At 42.1% G+C, this 22,764-nt stretch overlaps 1 protein-coding gene across 3 annotated transcripts in view; it reads right to left on the bottom strand.

The window, feature by feature from the left end:
- Window positions 1-22,764, bottom strand: part of Cers6 (ceramide synthase 6) — a 246,434-nt gene that overhangs the window by 44,653 nt on the left and 179,017 nt on the right. For all 3 annotated transcript variants that reach the window (XM_029473798.1, XM_021151369.2, XM_029473812.1), the window contains exons 6-8: window positions 19,954-20,046; window positions 3,756-3,884; window positions 1,084-1,190 (exon numbers count right to left, since the gene is read on the bottom strand). In XM_029473798.1, the coding sequence (XP_029329658.1) occupies window positions 1,084-1,190; window positions 3,756-3,884; window positions 19,954-20,046 (329 nt within the window). The remainder of the gene's footprint in view (window positions 1-1,083; window positions 1,191-3,755; window positions 3,885-19,953; window positions 20,047-22,764) is intronic.

The following is a 22,764-nucleotide window of genomic DNA, read 5'->3' as shown; positions in this document are numbered from 1 at the left end:
TTCTCCCCAAATCAAGTAACAGGAGATTGGCAATAGACCTATAGAAACAATAGAAACATCTGTCAGACGCCAACACTCTGCTATGCCTGCCTTTTTTTTAGTTCTTAAAAAAAAAAAAAAAAAAAAAAAAAAAAAAAAAAAGAAGCCATGTAGACATTAAAGAGCCACAGAAAATTTCAGGGTTATTTTGAAGGTATGCTTTCCATTCCCCTTTAGCTGTAAGCACAAGCTGATGAAGAGACTTATTTAGGACAGTGTTTTTCTCACTTTTATGTCACACACAATCACCATGAAGATTTCAGATGACGTGGATGGTCCAGCCTTATCTGCAGATTTTCTGATTTAGTGGGTTGAAGCAGGGCCCAGGAACCTGCATGTCTTGAGTTCCCAGGCAATGCTGCTTCTGGCCTCTGGCTACAGGACCATGCTTCCCTTCTTAACTCAGACCTCCATGGCAGAGGCTCTTAATTCATGTTCTAGACTAGCATCTGAAAGAGAAGTGAGCTATGCTACACAAGGTATTAGTAAAGACATCCACAGTCACGCCACCCTTAAACCCATCTGATTTCATCAAAACAGTAGTAAAGTATATAACTCTCCTGAAGGAAGAGATCACGTGCTGTGTGTGTGATGTGCTCATGTGTGTGTGTGTTGGTATACATATGTGCATGTGTGTGGTGACACCTATATATGCATATGTCTGGGCAAGCCATCTGACAACACTGAGTGTCATTTTTGAAAATGCCATCTGTGTCCTTTGAGACAAGGTATCTGACTGGTTTGGAACTCATCAATTAGTCTAGGTTAGCCAGCTAGGGAGCTCCCAAGGACTCCTCTGTTTCCATCTCAGTGGTGGAATTACAAGAATGTGTTATTGTGGGTGATGGGACTAAGCTCAGGTCCTCACACTTACAAACACTAGCAGCAAAAGTATTTCCCAAACCCCAATGAGCTGCTCCATCGGTTGCTCCTCTGGGCTTTAACCTTCTCAGGAAGGACTTAGAGTATAATAATTCAGGATAAGAATGTGTGCAGTATCCGTGGAGGGGTTGCCTTTATCAGAAAGAAGACCACCATACTCACCAGAGAGGAAATATGCCCAGCCGTGTGGTGATAAAAACCACGGCAAACATGACAAACAGGAGATCACACATTTTCTGAAATTTGGCGTAATTTGCCATTTTGGCAGCCTAGAAGAGGAAGGAATGCCATTCATTCAGTTAAGCTGATAAGAAAAGTTTCCTTCAGTCTGCATGAGCCCCAGTGACTTCACATAGCTTACCACATGCATAAGGATGCCTGCTACTGAAAAATGGTACACGCCACACAGCGGCATTTATAAATTACCCAAAAGTCTAGTGAAATGCAGAGTCAACCACACATACACTGCAACTGTCACAGAGCTGATAAAAAATATCTACTAACCTGAAAATTTCAATTATATGGCTGATTTTTAAGAGAAGAGAGGACAAATAAAAAACTTTCTTGCATTGTATTTTGATGTTAGCAAGCCAGAGATATCAGGACAGAAATCACATAACAGGTCAATATAAAGTCCTCATTGCACCCTGAATGCTGAGGCCACAAGCTACAGTTTTTCCACAATGGTCTTCCCTTCTACTTTGAGGTTTGTGTTTCCTTCCAATTTTTTTCCTTCCTTCCCTCTCTCCCTCCCTCCTTCCCTTCTTCCCTCCCTTCCTTCCTTCTTTCCTTTTTCGGGGGGGGGGAGGGAGGGCGGTTTGAGATAGGATATTTCTGTGCAGTCCTGGCTATCCTGGAACTTGCTCTGTAGACCACGCTGGCCTCAAACTCACAGAGATCCACCTGCTTCAGCCTCCCAAGTGCTGGGATTTAAAGGTGTGTGCCACCATGTCTAGCTGGGTCTGTGCTTTCTTTAACAATCACAGAGGCTCCTTGGAAGATGAGTTCCCCGCTTATTCTTGAAAACTCTGAGATGAAGACAGTGTCGTGACTGTTATATCAGTGACTCTATGGCTGTAGGATTTCTAGCCCTATTTAAGGCTCATTTTCTAGATGAAATTTACTAATCTCAGGTGTCTGCAGGAAATAAATCCATGGTTGATGACAGCCATTTCAGTGGGAAATTTCATCCTCACTGCTTTCTACGCTGTTGCTCCTTAAGGCGACTATAAGGGTGAGCAGGTGGGCCTGGAAATAAACCTTTTCTTCCCCATTTCTTGAAGTTGTGCAGAGTCCACAGCACTTACACACTATTGGAAACTGTAGATCTCTTCTGCAACACAAGATTACTTTCTATGTGTTGGAAAATTAATTACTGGAAAAAGATGTTGCTAGCATCCTTGGAGGTATTCATAATCATTTAGGAGCGCTGAGCAGTGCAGAAAGCTATGGGAACAATGTGTCTTAAGAGGAAATATCCATCACCTAGTGGGAGTCAAGACTATGAGCTTTTAATTTTGTGAATACTCCACGTGTTAACACCATGAATTACATCAAAAGAAAAGTACTTCTGGCTTTCTTCTGACTAGGTCGCACCAATACACCCCTTTTCTTTCACGTTCATCCATCAGAAGCAATAGATAACCAGTGGCAGCAAACTCGCCAGAGATGTGTGCGCTGTAAACACTATTTTGTGATTTCATTAACTGGATATTTCCAAGCATTATCTATCATGTCAAAAAGAATCCTGGTTATGAAAACCTTTTGCTTTTAAGCCACATACTTGTATTCTCAGATTAGCTATCTTCTCTGGATGAAAGCGGTGGATGAGAATTCAACAAGTACCTCCTCTCTCACAACTCTAGCCAAAGTGCATGCCAGAGCTTTCCACAGGAATCAACCATGGCTTAAGGTCTAGGGTTGATTTCTACACATAGGCTGCAGCATAAATGTCCACTTCTAAGCATACACTGGATACAATCAAATTATAATAGAATTTCAGAGGACTTCCTGCCGATTACATAATTTCTCCCATTAAAAACATGCTGAATTAAGTTCAGTCTGAATCATACCGTAGTCATAACCATAAACTATCTTCTGACTTATGGACACTTTAGTTTCATAACCTTCAGGGGATCAGAATTTTAGATGAGCTTTTACATTCAGTTCAAATTTTAACTTACCGCCTCTATGAAAGATTAATTAACTGTGTGCATCTGTGCCTCTGATTGCAATAAGCGATTATGACTGAGGATTCTTCTTAGTAATGGAAACATGACACAGCAGGGGGAAGAAAAGGGTGGCTCCAAGAGTCAATTCTATGCAAACTCTGTACTTGTTTGGGTTAATTTTGACCAGTTATAAAATTTCTTGGCATAAAGTAAAAAGATTTATTTATGCACATAACATTAACTCTGAAAGTAGCAAATTCTTTGCATACCTTTGGTATAAAATTTACAATTCATATGCCCCTTTCACTCTTAAAAACCACTAGGATAATATGTATACTGGTAACAAAAATAAAACTGCTTTATTGTACTGTGAGACTAAACTGGGTTATAAGCAGTTTTCAGATAAATCAGTGTGACTCTTAGAAAATCTATTAAAACAGTTATTTTTCTGTTAAACAATCAACCATTCAAATGTGGACTGGTCAAAGCTTCCAGTTTCCTATTAGCCAATGATGCTAACAAAGCTCACTTTGGACACACATTTTCATGGTAATCTAAAGTCTCAGATTTGCCAATTTAACCCACTACACCATGGGACAGCTGGTCTGGGGACTTTGCAAGTTCTGGATTTTGTCTTCCTCAAGATGAAAAGAAAAGGTTTACCTCTAGCAGAGCATCGGCTGAGTCGTGAAGACAGAGGACCAGGGTTCCTACTCGGGCCATGTTGTTGACATATGAAAAGGTTATTAAGAAAATTGTTGCAAGGTGGTGCAGGAACATAATGCCGAAGTCCTCAAAGAAGGAAAAACAAAATACAGTAAGTTCTCAGCAACGTCTTGGTGTTCCATCCCATCCATCTACTCTCTAAGCCAGACCACGGGGAGGATCTCCGCAGCCACAGCCTTGGTGTTCTTTGGTTGTTAAGATACAACTCCTGAGCCTGGCAGTGGTGGCGGTGCACGCCTTTTATCCCAGCACTTGGGAGGCAGAGGGAGGTGAATTTGAGTTTGAGGCCAGCCTGGTCTACAGAGTAAGTTCCAGGACAGCCAGGGCAACACAGAGAAACCCTGTCTTGAAAAACAAAACAAAACAAAACAAAACAAAACAAAACAACAACAAAAAGATACAACTCCTGTACAATTGGGATTTCCTGTTTATAGGAGGAGATATACAAGTGACCAGTCCATGGAGACTGGGGTTCAACACTGTAGTGAGTCAGATCACAAGGAATCGCCATAGAATTTCAAACAAAGAAAAGCACTACTTAGACTTGTCTTTTGATTTGTCATGTTAAAGTGTCCCATAAAGGTCCATGCTCAAAGGCTTAGACCCCAGTCAAGGTGTTACCAGAGCCTACTGGAATAAAGTTAGGGTGCTGAGAGAATGCTCTGGTAGATGTTGGAAAGTGGACTCTTTCCTCTCCCCCATTTTCTAGCTGCTGTATCATGAGTAGCTTATACCACTCTACACTCCTTCCTCAATATACTACATTGACATAGACCTCAAAACAACATGTCAATCATCTATTGAACTTCTGAAATATGAGCATAGACCAACCCTTTTTTCTTATAAATTGATTTGGCTCAGGCATTTTTGTTACAACAACAACCAACAACAACCAACAACAATCTAACAAACTTTAAGCTCTTTGGGACAACAGCACATACATATTTCTCTGATACTTAGTGCTTGCAATTCCTGAAAACACACATATGCGCGCGCACACACACACACACACACACACACACACATATTTGTATTTTTCCCTCCCACCCTCCCTCCATCTCCCTCCCCACTCCCCTCTCTCTCTGGAAATAAACCCAGAGCTTTGCATGTGTTAGGGAAACACTCTTACATTCTATATTCCCATCTCTCCTTCTACTTCTTACTTTAAGATAGTTCTTAACTAAGTTTCCTAGGCTGGCTTTGAAATTGTAATCTTCTTGCCTTAGCTACTTAAGCAGTTGGGATTATATGCCTGTGCTACCAGGCTCAGATATAAGCAACGTTATTATTTATTTTAAGCATGTGGTATATGTGAAGAGATATCCAGTTAAAGTAAGGAGATAGAAGACCTGACTCCTAGGATGGTCAGTCTCTGTTTACATAAATCCTAATAAACAACATACTTAGTTTTACCATAATGTAACGGTTTGAATGCTTATATCTTTTTTTTGCTCTGAAATTCATGTTAAAATCCTAATGACCAAGAGGAAGGTGTTGTGGGGAGGGAATTGATTAAATCATCACAAAGATTAGTGTCTCTACATGAGAGGCCCACAAGAGCGACACTATCCCATCTATCACATGAAGACATAACTGGATGGTGTCATCTATGAACCAGGAATGAGCCCTCAAAGGGTGCCAAGCCTGTCAGAGATTTAAGCTGAGACTCACAAGCCTCCAGAACTGGAAAGAATATATTTGCCAGATTAAGAAGTAGATTCCTTTTGGTTATTGTTATGAGTTTCCTGTAACGTGCATCTCTTTGTTAGTGCCCTTTGCCTAGAACATCCTCACTGGGTACCAAAGGAAGAAATCAACATGCTGGGTTTTCTAGTAGGTAAAGTGAGGACAGAGGTCATGGTGGAAACTACAGATATTATTTTTACCAGTTTCTCTTGGCTACTACCATTATTTTTTTAGTTAATTTTGTTTTTATTTATGTGTGTGCATTATATAAACATTTGTCCCATGTGTGCAGTATGCACAGAAGCCAGAAGAGGGCACCATATCCACTTGGAATTGGACTTAACAGCAGTTTCGAACCACCTGACATGGGTGCTGGGAACCAAACTCAGGTCCCCTGGAAGAGCAAGCTGGAGCTCATTCTCTTAACCGCCGGGTCAGCTCTCCAGCTCCAATTACCACTACTTAAAAGATATATATTTGGTGAACAGAAAGTAACCATTCTATTGTTTAATCACTGGTAGGTAACTATCCCAGGGAGCCAATATCTGTGCTGATAGAATAATGGCGGGCTAAAAAGGGAATGATAAAATTCTTTCTGTGGCCTCAGAGGTGACTTGCTTATGGCACTAGCATAGCCACACAGTCCTTGCAGGTACTCTGAGAGTGAGATAACTTGGCTGGTTTGCATTTTACCCATGCCTTTACCTCCCCACACCTTCTACTGGGACTACTCTCCAGTTGGAGAATGAATATGGTCTGCTGTGCTTAGGCTGTCATTTGGCCAAGCTACACTGAGCTTTTCTGACATAGAGGCAAGGACAACTAACTTAGGGACAGTCTCAGCTCTCAGATGTAAACCCATCTTTTGCTCCTGGGAAACATGGCAGCCTTAGATCTTCTCTAGAGACAACTTCACATCCAGAGCCACTGATATTTGGTCTCCTAGTCACTTACCAGACCTGGTCTCATAGACACCTCCTCTACAGCTCAAGGAAGCATCTATTTAGGAAGTATCCTACATTCTAGTTTCTAGTTGTTTCTAGTTTAAGTATGTCCAACTCCCAATTAAATAAATTTCTATGTTAACAGGTAAGTTCAAGGAAGTTATGACCAGGAACTCCCAACATGATGACTCCTAATGACTTTCTCACTCTTACTTAGTTAAATTACGACGTGCTCACCTGCAATGTAGGTTCCAGCTCACTAGCTTTGTAATTTCTGGCAAAGGCATCAACTTCCTTATTTTGCAATTAAGATGCTAGATTAGATCTTTTTTTAGCTGTCAATTCTATAACTCTCAGTTTAATAGCTCCAGTGATTGACCCCTGAAGTCTTTATGCAACTAATTCCAGACCTGTCTAATTTAGAGATTTAAGAAAGTATACTCATTCATGCGTATGCAGGCAAAAGCAGGCCCCGACCTGTCAAACGCCCCCACCTCCCCTTTGGTTTTTACAACAGGAGCTGTTGGTGTCACTCTGCTTCTCATTTCTAAAAGTCACCCTTGACACCTCTAATACTTCTACAAGCTTTGTGTTCCCTTTGGTGAAAATGCTCAAGGATCATTTTGGATCCCAGGAAGGGGCCTTGCATTGATAACCTCACACTGAGGTCAATCTCTGAGATCTAAACCATATGCCAGTTCCATCCATGAGGTTAGGTAATAAATAATTAAAACACAATGATGTAGTTTCAATGGACTCAGTCTCTAAACTAGTGGTACAGCACTGACAGTGGCCACCAGTGGCAGGAAAACAGTCTGTCTTGCCTCTGTTAATGCTTCATCCCCAAACAGAACAAAGTCACACCACCTGCTAACCCAGGCCACCCCCATTCCTCAGACCCAGAGTCTTAGCTCACAGACAGATGAGAAATGATGACCACACTGAGTTGTGTGAGGAATTGCACACAGGCACAACATAGCTGTTCTTGAAGCTACTGAAACACTAGCGAATCTTTACACTATCCGGAGCCTTCCTAGGTTATTGAAGGCAGATGATGCCAAAAGGCCTCTGGCAGACAATGCAAACTGCCCTGTTGCTGTTTTCCAATGAAAGATGAATTCTGTTCCCCATGACCTGGAGAAGGGTGTTTTACCACACATAGCACTTTAGAACAGCAGCCGAACTGAAGTAGCCCTAACCCATCAACTGCTATGTCAAACCGAGTCTTACACAGGACTAAATCAAAACGCATAGTTCAGGAACTCAGTGGGTTTATAGTCGCCTATCCTTACCAGGTAGCTTTTGACATTTAAGTAGCTGAGTACCTAAAACCAGTTAGGTTAGGTACTCCCACCCTCCCAACTGTTCAGCCCCAAATGGCAGCTCTCAGCTTTTTAGAAGAAAGAGAACAAAAGGTTTTCTCTATTAATTTTCGAGATGAATAAATGTAAATTGTTAAAGCACTTATGGAAGATTAGGGCCACTTCCCAATTAAATATCCTAATTTGTATCTGATAGAAATGTCAACAACAATGCCTGTCAGAATCACGAGGAACCTTCAAAAATAAAAGCCTTGTTTTTCAGATAAAATTTGCTTTGTGAAGATGAGCTTTGACTGTAAATCCCTTGTTCTAAAAAAAAAAAAAAAAAAAAAGTTTGTTTTCTTACTGCTGCTGCTCAGAGGCAGCCATAGCAGAGGGCTGTAGTCCTATCTACACAAACAGGAAAGGCGGAGATAATGGTCTTGTTTTACATTTGTGCTTCAGAAGGTCTTAGACACAGTCCAATCCCTCACAATCGCCTGTTACTCACATCCTGTCACCCAGCACGTATCTTTGAGTAGGCACTAAGTTTGATCCAAATAACTGTGCTTTTAAAAGCTGTCCATTTGGATTATGTCAGCACAGGGAGGAGAGTTTCCATCCTCCCGTTTGTTACTGCTGGAAATGATAGTGTGCTTTCAGACACAATGGCTCACAGAATATTAGGCTTCAGGTTGACGATGTTTCCCAAACCGTCTTCTGCAGGAGAAATCATGTAAGAGCCTGGGCTCCATGGTTGGCCTTCGGGTTAGTGCTTGATTACAAGCACCAGAAGCGCTCTGGCCTCAGCAGTGACACAAACCACCTGTAATGTCATTTTGTCTCTTGACAGAATTGCTCGTCCTCAAGAGTTCCCTCTGTGTTCCCCGGCATTTCCCAGAGGCCCCACCACTTGTTAGTGGTTCTTCACATGTTATCAGAGACAAGAAAAAAAGGAACCAGATGTGGTTTTGACCCAAATTCCAGTAGAAAAACTCTGAAATAAAAGAATTCAAGGATAAGCCATCCATTATAATGGCAAAACTTAGTAAGACAGAGTCCTCCACTGTTTTTTTTGTTTGTTTGGTTGGTCTGGTTTTGGTTTTGGTTTTGGTTTTTTAAGACAGGGTTTCTCTGTATAGCCCTGGCTGTCCTGGAACTCACTCTGTAGACCAGGCTGGCCTCAAACTCAGAAATCTTCCTGTCTCTGCCTCTCAAGTGCTGGGATTAAAGGCGTGCACCACCACGCCTGGCTTGAGTCCCCCACTGTTAAAAAACAAAACAAAACGAACCAGAACCTTTACTTCTTTAGGGGAATTTTATATACAACAAAGTATTAGCACAACAAAGCCAAAGAGATAATCACTCACTAAGACATATGTGCCAGATTCTAGATAACACAGCTCCCTCCATGTTTAGTCTTTGAAATGATATCTTCTACCTTGTAAAGGGACCACAAATTCATCTCAATGTACATGCCTTTATTAAGATAAAATTACATCATAAAAAGCTACACCATACACATATACTCTTTCTATGTGTAAGAAATTTTTCCTTAAATTTTTATTTGGAATGAACTGAATGAAAAAATATTATTGAGCTACCTCAAAAAAAAAAAAAAAAAGGAGTAAGGCTTCTGAGATTCTAACTAGGGCTGGGACAAACATTCATAGACAGTGAAGATTGTAAATACTTCTAAAATCAAGACAGTGGAAAAGACTTTGCTCAGATGCAAAGAAAATGTATGTTGTCTTGAATTTAATAAAGTTAATACATACAAATAATAACTTGTAATTTTGCTCAAAGAGTAGACATTAGGTACTTATGACCCATTTAACAGATTTCTAAGACTCCAAGAAACAGGACAACAGCAGAGTTTGCAATTGACATTGTATGATTTCTCTTATCTCTGTTTCCCTCTCTTCCTCTTCTCTCTCCCCACTCTTCTGCCTCTTCTTCCTTTCCTTCAAGGCTCATAAGTTATTCTACTTCAAAGCAGAGATAGAGAAACTGTCAGAGTTGTGGTTATGAATAAAGTTTTATTAAAACACTAACTGCACCCACTTGTTTCCTTTCTGTCTTACATGGCTTTCTTGCTCCAGTAGCATACTTGAAAAACTGCAACAGAAAGCACCTACAACTTTACAACACTACCAGGTCCTTACAGTAAAGTTTGATGACCCTTGTTTTAGAATCATACCAAAGGGCATCATGTGAGAAACTCAGTTATGTTATGTTATGCAACACAGCCGGTATGTAGTCTCTGCCTTACTTTATTCTGGCAAAGGATATGTAAGAGGTTAATTTTCACAGCTCTTCTGAAGCAATGCAAACCAATTTAATACTGTTCATGAACTTCATATAAACCATAAGGAGTTCTGAAAGGCACCCTCATCAAAGGTCATAATCGATTATAACTACAACTTCTAGACAACTGAAAGGCCAGCAATGGCTTCTCCAGCTTCTAAAAGCAGGAGCACTGTGTCCAGATTGATCAGCATTTTCTCTGTTGCTAGAAGCACCATTATTTTATGGCTTCTGGAAAAAGATATAAATGAGGCAGGGAACTGCTGTGTAAGCACTGTTCACCCGATCTTTCTCCTGTACAACATTTATGGTGCCCTTTCAAGATTGAGAACTCATAATCTTGTCCACTGTGAATTAGTTAATATTTAATCTTTAATTGATTTTTTATTACATTAGAAAGGAGCACAATAAAATGTTATTTGTGCAACAGAAACAGTATGATAGTGCTACCAATCACTTCTGGAGGGGATAGTCAGAACATGGTGCTAGATTTGCAGTGCTCTGAGCCAGTCTTCAGTCTTCCACCTCTCTCCATCCAAGCAAGCTCCCAAACCCTCTGATTGCAAATGCCATCAGTGTGTTTATTCAAACAAACATATGCCATTTTTCTCACAAGTTGTCTACATGCAACTACCAGGTCTTTATAATGGACTCTCTAGGTTCTGTTTAAATCACCTTTGACCTGGTCATATTAGTTTGCATAAGTTTAAATGAGAAAAGGTCACTTCTGAGGTATTAAAAATATAGTTTATGTAAGCCTGAAGAACTCCATTAGTTCACAAATGAATCTCTCCATTTTCTGCAAAGGTCCCTATAAGAGCTCAACCACTAAAGCCCATCTAACCTGAAAGCATCCAACACCATCAGTAGGGGGCAGACTGTGCTCAACTAAAATCAGAGCTACTTGATGGGACTCCAGCCAGCATCTTCATAGGTACTCCCAAAGTCTTGAGGCCCAATGACAATGAACAATCAGAGACTCAATTTTGTGTTTCACATAGAGGGTGGAGAATATCTTCTCCAGGCTAAACAGTTGGGGATGGTGCTGTAAGCTGTTGGGCAGAGTTCAGGGGAGCTCTTACAGTTAGCAACCATATCTTCTTCTTGTTCCTCTTCCTTCAGCCATCTCAGTACCTGCCCCTACACCTGAATTCTAGCTGAGGTATTTCCTCAAAGCTATGCGTTTCTCCTCTTTCTAAACCCCACTTTTGCAATGAATACCTAACAAACGCCTAAGTACCTTTTAATTTGCCTACTAATTTTCATGTGCAGAGGCTCTGAAGCTGTGATGTCTTCCTGATGGCAGCTCCATAAAGCAATACTCAGAGTGCTCTCTCTCTCTCTCTCTCTCTCTCTCTCTCTCTCTCTCTTAGATGGGAGCTGAGGCACCTAGACATCAAGTTCTCCAAAGTCACATTGTGACAATGGGCTAGAGCCAGAACCTACAGCCAGTTCCATGTAGTCTGGAGTTCAGGCTGGTGAATATCCCACTCCTAGCTTCTCAGGGACAAATATAAGGGGAAGGGTGACTGTAAAGAGGCAGAGGTGTTGGTTAGGAGAAACCATCAGGTGAGGGACAAACAGAACAAGGACTGTCCCTGGGAGATGACAAGGGCATTGTGAGAGCCAGGCTGCAAGGAGTGGCCTTGGGCCAGAGGCACAGTGCTTCCAGCGAGGTCAAAGCCCCAAGCATGGCTTGTTGGTATTTATAAGGATGGGGGCTGAATGGGGTCATTAGTCCAGGATAGTTAGAGCTACAATGAGCCAGAGTGGAGATTTTTCCGGCTCTCTAGAATGACTTGAGAGGAATTCCCCCAGAAGACCAAATAACGACTTGCAATTGAAGAGCGTATCATAAGGAACAGAAGATTCTCCCACACCCAGGGAGGCAGACATCTAGCTGAGGCCCAAGACTTAGGACATACAGTCCCAGGTATGGGTCCTTGTGCAATACAGCAACACATAAGTTCTTGTCATCCTCCTGTACCTATGCAGATCAATCTTTCCAGTGGCCAGACATCTGAATCAAAGACTGAAAGATAACTTCATCTTTAAAAATTCATGTAGAGCTGCTTCCCCACCTGGGTGAGATCAGGGACCCAATACCCTCTCACACACTACAGCCTGTCTGCCTCCCAGGGGGTCTGAAGTAACCAGGGTCACAGGAGGCCTGCTCTAACCAGAGACTCAGGAGGTTGATCCTAACCAGAGATAGCACTGCCTTCCTACCAGGAGACTGGCTCTAACCCAGGTCACAGAGCTCTACCTGCCTATATAAACGACCTCAAGGAAAAAAAGTCACATAATCATCTCACTACATTCCGAAAAGCCTCCAACAAAATACAAAAGCAATCTACAGATTCAATGAAATCTCCATCAAAATTCCAACACAATTAATTCTTCAAACACAAGGAAAGAACAATTCTCAACTTCATATGGAAAAACAAAAAACCCAGGATAGCCAAAAACAATTCTCAACAATAAAAGAATTTCTGGGGGAATCACCATCACTGACCTCAATCTGTACAACAAAGCAACAGTGATAAAGACATCATGGTATTGGTACAGAGACAAACAGATCAATCAGTGGGATGGAATTGAAGACCCAGAAATAAACCCACACACCTATGGACACTTGATCTTCAAGAAAGAAGCCAAAAACATACAGTGGAAAAAAGAAAGCATCTTCAATAAATGGTGCTGGTCTTACTGGCTGTCTGCATGTAGAAGAATGAAAATAGAACCAGTTATCACCTTGCACAAAGCTCAAGCCCAAGATCAAAGACATCAACATAAAACCAGATACACTGAATCTAATAGAAGAGAAAGTGAGAAAGACCCTCAAACTCATTGGCACGGGGTGGGGGGGTGGGGGGTAGGGATTTGTTGAGCAGAACACCAATGGCTCAGGCTCTAAGATCAACAATTGATAAATGGGACCTCACGACACTAAAAACTTCTGTAAGGCAAAGGACACTGTCAATGGGACAAAATGGCAGCCTTCAGATGGGAAAAAACAATTCCCTAACCCTACATCTGATAGAGGGCTAATATCCAAAATATATAAAGAATTCAAGAATTTAACCTCCCAAAACCCAAATAACCAAATCTAAAAATGGGATACAGAGCTAAACCCAGGATTTACAACAGAAGAATCTCAAATGACCAAGAAACACTTAAAAAATGTTCAAAGTCCTTAGTCATCAGGGAAATGAAAATCAAAACGACCCTGAGATTCCACCTCACACCAATCAGAATGGCTAAGGTCAAAAAATTAAGTGACAGCACATGCTGGTGAGGATGTGGAGAAAGAGGAACACTCCTCCAATGCTGGAGGGATTGCAAGCTGGTACAACCACTCTAGAAATCAATCTGGCAGTTCCTCAGAAAATTGAAAATAGTTCTACCTGAAAATCCAGCTATACCACTCTTGGGCATATACCCAAAAGATGCCCACAAGACCATAAGGACACATGCTCTACCATGTTCATAGCAGCCTTAGTTATAATAGCCAGAGGGAGCAACTACATAGGAAGACCAGCAGTCTCAACTAACCCAGACCTGAGAGAGAGCTCCCAGAGGGCTGGTCCCATGCCTTTGGCACATATATATCAGAGGACTGCCTGGTCTGGCCTCCGTGAGAGAAGATGAGCTTAATCCTCAAGGGACTTGAGGCCCCAGGGAATGAGGAGGCCTGGGGGGAGGGGGAGAGCACCCTCTCAGAGGCAAGGGGGAGGAGGAATGGGATTAGTAACTGTGGGATCAAAGGCTGGAATGCTTTTAAAAAGGCATGTAGATGTTGAGTTGGGAGATAAAGCCAAAAATCTCACAAATTTACCCTGCAGATTATTTTTGATGGTAGATAGTATCTTATTCAAATGAGTCACGTTTTCTTCTTTATATTATGACGTCTGGGGGAGGGGCAGGAATGGGGTGTAGACTTGGATCAGGACTACATTTCTAAGGAGAAGCCTCAGGGTGTCATGTGCCTGAGGAAGAGGGTGAGGGACGCAGTGCCAGGGAGCAGCACCTATGAGAGATGCATATCATTTTCTATCCATTGGATGCCACCCAGTGAGAGCTTAGCTTTCAAGAAAGGAGAGGCCTAGTTGATACAATCTGAGGTACCACGTCAAATCACTCTTAAGAAAGACAATACCCTGGAGTAGCCATGCGTACACATCAGGGTCTCGGGACATCTTGATATTCCCAGAAAGCATTGAAGAGATGATGCTTAGCTTGCCAAGAAATGAAGATGTTTGGAAAACACATGCTATTTACTTTGGCTACTGAGACTGTTGAAACAACGGTCCCTAAAATCAAAATGTCCAGGAATTTAATGCTGGGAGAAGGAGAAGGGAGAAGCCTGGGACCAGCAGAGGAGAGATTACTCTCCTGGAGAGAGATTTCACACAGTTGAAGGAGAAACCAGCTGAGGCAATGGTGGGTCAAGGTGTGGAGCACACCTTGACCAGAATTGCTGAGCTATACATATTTCTGGCCCTCTAAACTAAAATCTCATGCCAGGACCCCAAAGACAGACTGTGATCAGAGCGTGCGTGTGTGTGTGTGTGTGTGTGTGTGTGTGTGTATGTATGTGCGAGTGTGTATTTGTATGTGTGTTTGTGTGTCTATGTGTGTGTTGTCATTAGATTTCTTCATGGCCATATTAAACACAGGAGCATCCTTAGGTGTATAGCACTGGAGGGTACAGTGACCACAGGAGCATCCTGACGCTGCAGCCAGTAGCTTTGCCCACTATTACCTTTGCAAATTTCTGTGCATAAAGAAAGGCAAATGAGATCTCAGTGCCACTGTTTGGTTTTGCCTTTGTAGGCATCCTGAAATTTTCTTAGTGACTGCCAAGAACTCAAAGACCCCATCTGAGACCGGCTGATTTTGATAAATCATTTTCAAACACAGTTGTAGGAGATTATAATTCACCATATTTTTAAGAGCTGTTCCCATCAGGATAAGCTAGAATAGAGAATAAAAACAAAGCCCCCCTTCCCCAACATCTCAGTGGTTTAGACAAAATGATTGTTTCTTACCAATGGCATGCTTCTGTTGGGAGATGGTGTAAAGGAAGGAGTCTGCTTGTCAATCATTTAGGGGCTTTAGGCTGAAGGCAGCACCATCTCAAATTTTACCAATCACCATAGAAGAAGGAAAGTGAACCCTCTGGAGGGTTTCACCACAGCAATTAATTAAATTGTGCAGGGGCAATAGAAATCAATTATGTTCCGAGTCTACTGGTCTCAGCTGTGTGTGTTTGGTGGGGGTAGATGAGTCATACAGTTCTAGACAACCTGAAGGGCTGCGACTCACAACACAGGTGGCCACAGGAAAGCTAACATGAACTGTGCCTTGCTGGTGCGCCAGGAACCAGTCCAGGTCTGGTGACATTCCCTCAGGCCAGGCCTGAGATCGCCTTTCTTTGCTCAGAAAGCCAACACACAGAAAGGCAAAGTAACCTCTTCAAGGTCACACTGGGGAGTGTGCTGGACAGGTAAGGAAGGGGTCCCAGAGACCTTGACTGTCCTTCTAAGTGATACCTTCCTTAATGCTTTCTCATAACGGTGAATTTAAGGGACCATCCATTAGTATAAGATGGGTTTTTCTTATTATGCTAAAATAGGTTTTCCCCCTATGAATTCATGGTAGCTGTTTTTCAAGTGTTCTTATTTGGGAAACGAAAGAGGTGCTCACATTCGCTTACTCCTTTTTTATGATTACCACATTAATTTTGATTGATTAGGAATAAATCTATGAACACTAGTTTAGTTTTAGTTCTTGACTTAGATTTGGTCACATTTTGGTTATTATGCACCAGTGCTGGTCTCATTTCTATCTACTGAATATGGTGTATTTAGTGTATATTATTTTAAACTCAATCTATGGCCCACTGGGTCCTGATGGGGGATTAAAGGATGTATTTCCTTTTACTCTAAAGGAAAGGTCTGGAACACGGGTAGGCTCTGTAAGAGAGCTAAAGCCCTACAGTAGTGGACACAAGAAAGTTTCTACAAAAAGTTACAAGGGAAGAGACATGCCAGTCACCAAGTTTTCCTCTTGCTAGATTTCATCACTACATCTCTCTCTGTCAAGACTGTTTGACAAGATGTAGTTCTCCTTCCAGAACAAGGGAAAGCACCAGGCAGATTCTATGAGCCAGGCTCTCTGGAGCTGCTCCAAGGAGGCCTGAACATGAGCAGGGCCCATTGGCTGAAGGCCCAGGCCTTTGAGCCAAACAGCAGCTTCGTTAACAGGGACACGCGGTTTAGACATAAGCAAGCTGTTCTGAATGGAACAGAGTATTTATTAGCCTGCCTTGGAAAATGCAGATGTGCAGAGGAATGCTCACTCAGAACAGGAGGCCAGAGCACAGAGCTGGAGGAGACTGTAAGCCTTGAGGGCAGTAAGGCCTACTAGTGTTGGGGACTGAAAATGCTTGACAAGTTTTGGTGGTGTCTTAGCTAACTTGCTTTTCTCTTTCTTTCTTTCTTTCTTTCTTTTTTTTTTAAATGAAAGGAAACTATAAGAAAAAAGTAAGGAAAAAATCTCCAGGAAAGTTTCCAATTTTTTTGTATATTTATGTCTTTGCCCTTTTTTTTAATGGCAGTGTCCCCCACTGAGCAGCAAGAAGTCCCAACTTTGGAAATGAACAAGTTATCATATTCTTTCTCAATACACAGAAGGGTTGAGAGGCTCTCCTCTCACTTTTAGGGGACTGTTCTAGACTCTTGGTAGAAAAAAAATGTTGAAAAAGGAAGATGACTCTTGGATATCAAGATTATTTTAAAAAGATTGATAAAACAACCCAGTTAAAAATTCATCTCTAAATCTGAGCATGATGGCTCTAGCCTGTAATCTTAGCACCCAGGAGGCAGGCTCAGGCAGCACATCTGAGCCCAACTTTCCCTGTCTCAAAACAAACAAAAACAACAAAAGGCTTGTGGATGCTGAGGAGAGAAATGATTTATAAACTGTTTAAGACTCCCACTCAAAGGGCAGAGAAAGAAGCTTTCACTTAGCATTTATAAGTCCTGGTCTTTGTTTGGAATGACTATTTGGCTTGCTGTGATTTAATGGGAGGGAATAATCCCCTTTAAGGACCTCACACATAGCCAGCTTCCCAAAGCCGCTCCACTGCCCACAGGGCTTTAACAAGTCTATCCCAAGATGAAGAGAGGATGGTTTCAGACATCTGAGTTAATTCCTCCACACAGAAGGTGGAGAGTGTGTCTGGCAGCCAGTACATCCCATAAATCACCAGTGGTTGGAAGAGAAGGTCCTCATGATAGGAGTCCAGTGGTATGGAGCTGCTGGAGACCTGTGGGGCCAGTCAGGGAGGCGAAGGGGGCAGCCTGGAGCTACAGTGTCTAATGGCAGAAAGCAGCAAGGGAGACGGCTCCGTAACAACACCTGCGCCAGCTACTATATAGGTCTGGTGTTGGCCAAGTGCCCATTTTGTGTAGAAACCAGAATAAGCCAGCTATGCCAGGAATATATAAAACTACACTGACCAAATAATAAGAGAGGTGCCGAGCATTTTAATTCGGAAAAAAACTAAATATCCATAAAACTAAGTTTTAAACATTGACAATACATTGGCTTAGGCTCAATTCCACAGGCTTCCTGGTCAAATTGTCATTTTTCTTAAGTGTTCCCTATCTGATGTCTTAACACTATACTAAAAATGTAAAGAGCTATCTATATACTTCAATGTTTTAAAGCAATCTGCCTACAAAAGTGGTCAAGATGATGCCTACTTGTCTTACAACAAGGAAAATTCCCCCCAATATACCTGCCTGTGGAAAAGACAAATTATATACACAGTGGAAAAACTCAAGCAAGCGGAGGGGCTCAGTGACCTTTTGAAATAGGAATGTTCTAGAACTAGGCTCTCAGAAGCGAAAGACAGCCATTCCCTGCTCAGTTAATGTGGCTAGCTGTAGATGGCACTTCAAAATATCACCAGGCAAAGGAAGACTCCCCTAAAACAGGGGAACGCTGCAAGAGGCTGTAAGAGGCTCATGTCAAGAGCATGACAGGACAAGGCAGTACTCGTGAAATGTGTCTACTCTCAGAGTGAATCTTCAGGCCTTGCTTTGCAACCCTGGGCATGTATTCATTCTCACATTGCCTGGCCTTAAGAGATTTACACTGATTCATCCAGCATTAATTTTCTCAAGTTGAAAAAAAAAATAAAAGAAAGACTGTTCTACATCTCTGTGCTATGTAAGTGTGACTTATGTGGCTACCAGGACAAATGAGCTACTGGAAAAGCAAATATAAAATGAGCTTAATATGGAACCTGGCTCGGAGAAGATCATCATATGAACGGTCTGCCTACCAGAGTAAGGAACACTCTTCACGTGATGGAAGAGAGCCGGCCAGATATCATCACTGGAGATCCTTTGACTGTTTCCAGAATACTTGGTTAGAAGAGCAGAGGAGCTACAAGTGTGGGTGTTAATGGGTCACCCAATATGCCTAAGCTGGTCTTGATGGGACCATATACTTCTGATGCTTAGATATGTTAGGATCATATCCTAACACAGTAAGGAAAGACTTTTCCCCCCTCTCCTTCTTCATCCTTTCTTCCTTCCTTCCTTTTTTTTTTTTTTTTTTTGCTAGCCAGGTACATGTCTGCTCCTGGAAAGAGAAAGAGTCCCACCCTTGAGAACACCTACACCCATGTGTACACACACACACACACACACACACACACACACACACTGGATGTAAATAATTGTAGTAACCTGCCTTTCTCCATTTCATTTATATGGATGCTAGGAGGTGATTCTGATAGACACATGGGGACATTGAGAATATAATATAGCACGATGGAGAAGGGAAGCAGTCAGTCACACAGTGTCCTCCCCAGGGGCTGGCAGGGAGGGACCAGAATGAGTAGATCCAGGGCCCAGAAGCTCATGCAGACAGTCTCTCAGCACAGGCAACTCCAGGGGAGCAGTCGGGCAAAGCAGAGCACATGTCATTCAGGAAGGCTGTTTCTGTGCTGCCAGTGGCTGCTAGATGAGTGTTTTTCAACCTGTGGGGTCATGACCCCTTTGGCAAACCTCTGTCTCTACAAATATTTATGATTCTGTTTTTTTGTTTTGTTTTTCGAGACAGGGTTTCTCTGTGAAGCCCTGGCTGTCCTGGAACTTACTTTGCAGACCAGGCTGACCTCGAACTCAGAAATCCACCTGCCTCTGCCTCCCGAGTGCTGGGATTAAAGGCCTGCACCACCACGCCCAGCTGATATTTATGATTTCTTAACAGTAGCAAAAGTACAGTTACGAAATAGCAACGAAATCATTTTATAGTTGGCGGTCACTACAGCATGAGGGACTATGTTAAGGGGGCGCAGTGTTGCTAGAGATTCGGTTAACTGGAGAACTTGTGCATGTGGTGATATTGAGGCTTCACTCTCTTTCTTGGAAGCTATAAATTTCTCTTTTTATTCAATTTAGAGAAGATAGGACTTTGCTGATACTTGCATACATATATGTAAATGTAAGTATGTCTAGGAACCTGTATATATACTCGTGTATCTATATTCGGGTGTTTCAGATAGAGTGCTCTGCCACCCAGGCTGGCCTCAGAGTCTCACCCTTACTATATAGCTAAGGTTCACCTTAAACTTGCAATTTCCCCATCCCCACCTTACAGATTTGCCTGGCTTAGATGCTGTAGTTTTGCATGGTTAATAGAGAACACCAGGTTTGTCGGCAAGACTGGAGGGGGAGGAGAATATGAAACAGCACAGACAGATAGCATTCCTGCAACAAGGCAGGAACTGGTGCTAACCACAGCTCCCACAGCTCAGGGATGCCTCTGACACTTCACCCACCTTAAACCAAGCCCATGTAATACCACGACTCTTACCTTCCTTTTGATATCTGTGAACTGGGAAACCATTAAAGACCAATAAAATGACAGCTCCAGGATGTAATAGTAGTGAAGGTCAGCTGTGAGTGGCTGAGGAAAAGAAAGAATGGGAAGGTTTACTTAACGGAAACCCAATTTGTATCCCAAAAGCCAGAGGCTCACACCAACTGGTAAGCTAGGTTTACGCTGAACACATGCAGCCCCATGCAATCCCATTGTTTCCTGATAGACAACAGTACTCTGGAGGCTGCCTACAGACCACAGCTCGTGAGCATTAATTCCATTTCATCTTAAACCCAGAAAGCATTAGCCACCATGGCAGTTTGGGATTCAATTCATTATTGAACTTCACAACAGCTTCTCTGGTTCCTTCACATACAGCAGCTACAAGATCCCTCAGGCAACTGGGGACATGTCCTGGAGCACACACAGGACAGCTGTTGTAACAGTTCAAAGCACAGAACAAGTGGGTGGCATGGATGCTTTCCGGAATGGTCAATGAAGCACAAGTTCAAGAGAGTTGTATGTTTAGAAAATGGGCAATAGGATGCTATATTCAAAACAGATGATTCTGAGATGTTTATTTAAAGATCAGAGGGACAGGAAGGCTGCCAACATACTTGACTAAGCAGATAGCCAGGATGTCTGAGATAAAGGCCCAGCTCCATAGTTTGGTAGTAAAGTTACTTACTTAAAAAATGGCAGGGGCCAGGGATGGAAGATAATGCCTGTTCTAACTGCCTCAGAGGCTCAGGGAGATAGTAAAGTCAGGGAAGTGTATTTAATTTAATGTTTTCTCAACAACACTTTGATGAGCTACTCTTGGTTATATTTATTGAGCTATAATGAAGTGTCTTGGTTTACTCAAAGAATTAAAACAAAACTCTAAAGCTCTTCAAATACATTTAGACTACCGTTCAGAAGGCAAGACTCCATACTGTAAAGGAAATTAATGTTATATGCACCATCTGCCAATCACGATACAATGGATAGCCACAAGATGGCCTTTACTCACTCAGGTCAGGCATCAAGGAAACTATATGTCTCTCTCATATTTCTGACGAGGTACTTTAGGCTGAGATGTTAGATCGGCAGTTTTAAACTCTAAATGACAAGGAAAATTTCTATAGACTGAAAGCTGGTGTCTTTACAAAGCCATGTGGTAAACTGCATAGTCCTTGTGACGGAACGTGCAGATTGGAGGACAGCTGGGCAGGAGGGAGGTCATGAGAGGGGGACCTCTCATGAAGGACCTCACAAGGTCTTCCTGTGGAATCCTGTGACTCACTGTCTGAAGGAAGCATGTGTGCTCAGTGGTACCTTGAAAGAGATCTACTTCCCACTGACATGTCTCTTTAAGACTGAAAGACATTAGCAAGGTATTTAGGCAAATGCTACCAGCAATGCAGTCTGGGAAAATGGCCCTGGCTGGAGCTGAGGTCAGATTTGGTATTGATGAGATTTTCTGACTTCTGGCATCCTCATCTGGGAATATGCCTCGGAGGGGTCACAGGACAAGTCAGATCATGATGGGAAGGGCAGAGTTCCTGCAGGAGCATGGCAGTAATCAGCCCTCTCCAGCCACTCTGCAGTTGGTGAAACACTCTCATGACTCACTCTGAGCGTATGAAATCTGTAAAATTACTACTCTTGTTTTTCATCTAGATTATACAGCTGACAGAAAATTGCTATCAATTAACTCAGGTTAAAAGTTTACATCCAGGTTTCAGAGCTATTGAGGCCCTGATCCCTGCATTAGACTTCTCCTGCCTCGTGCATGCATGCCCCTTGTAACGAGCTATACAAGAGTCAACTGCATATAATCCTGTCTTACTTTTATCCTTAAAATACACAACCATATGGAACTCTTACATGTGTAACGAATGGACACTCTCATATAAAAGAGGGAATGTTTAAAATTGAAGTACACTACTATTTTTCACCTAGAAATCTATCCGGTTACTTATATATGTGTTAAAGACATAATGAATAATTTCATGAGCTTGTTCAATATTTAAAAGTGCACTGAAGGCTTGAGACAGACTCTGGACTATAATCTGCTGTATGTATTTATATACATATGACTTATACAAAGTATTATACTTGCATACATGCTATTTCATTTCCTATGCCCCCTACACAAAGAAAGTCATTAATTTTATTAGCATATGGCTCTTGGCATGGCTAACTACTGTTGCCAGAGATCATGAGTTTCTCTTCACTTTGGGGAGTGCTGGGCAGAATTACTCAGTACTGGGCTATCATACCTTAAGAGCACAAGACCATTCTTAACCGAATCCACACAGATGGGGTATCTTTCTTTCCATCCTAATGGTATTTTCCACTTTTAAATATAACCTTATCTCCTAGCCCCTCAGACTCTCTTTTTGTGCTTTCTGTAAAACAGCCTACAGCTACATTCTGGGCTACTGTCCTAGGCATTCATCTGAAACCAAGCAACTTCTCAGCTATAGGCAGAATGCAAGAGTTATTTTGGGCTACATTTACAGTTAAAAACAAGGTTAAGTGTTACATTTTATATGACACTTATCACAATGTCTTTCATGTTACAGAATTTACCTTTGAAATGTGGGGCACTGTAGTGGCTGGCATGCCAACTTCCCAGTTAAAGTTCCGAGAAGCCTTTGATGGTCTTTTCAAGTAGAAATGTAGATAGGTGTGGATAGTAAAGTCCAGTTGGGCTAGAGACAACCGTTAAGGTCAATGGCTGGTTTCTGTCCACCATGCCTCAGTCTCAGGAACTCCCAGCTTTTTCTAACTCTGTCATGCTGTTTATGTAAATTCATT

Source organism: Mus caroli, chromosome 2, assembly GCF_900094665.2.
Source record: "Mus caroli chromosome 2, CAROLI_EIJ_v1.1, whole genome shotgun sequence".
Lineage (NCBI taxonomy): Eukaryota > Metazoa > Chordata > Mammalia > Rodentia > Muridae > Mus > Mus caroli.
The sequence above is the reverse complement of the archived record's forward strand: the minus strand, read 5'-3'. Positions and strand labels throughout refer to the sequence as shown.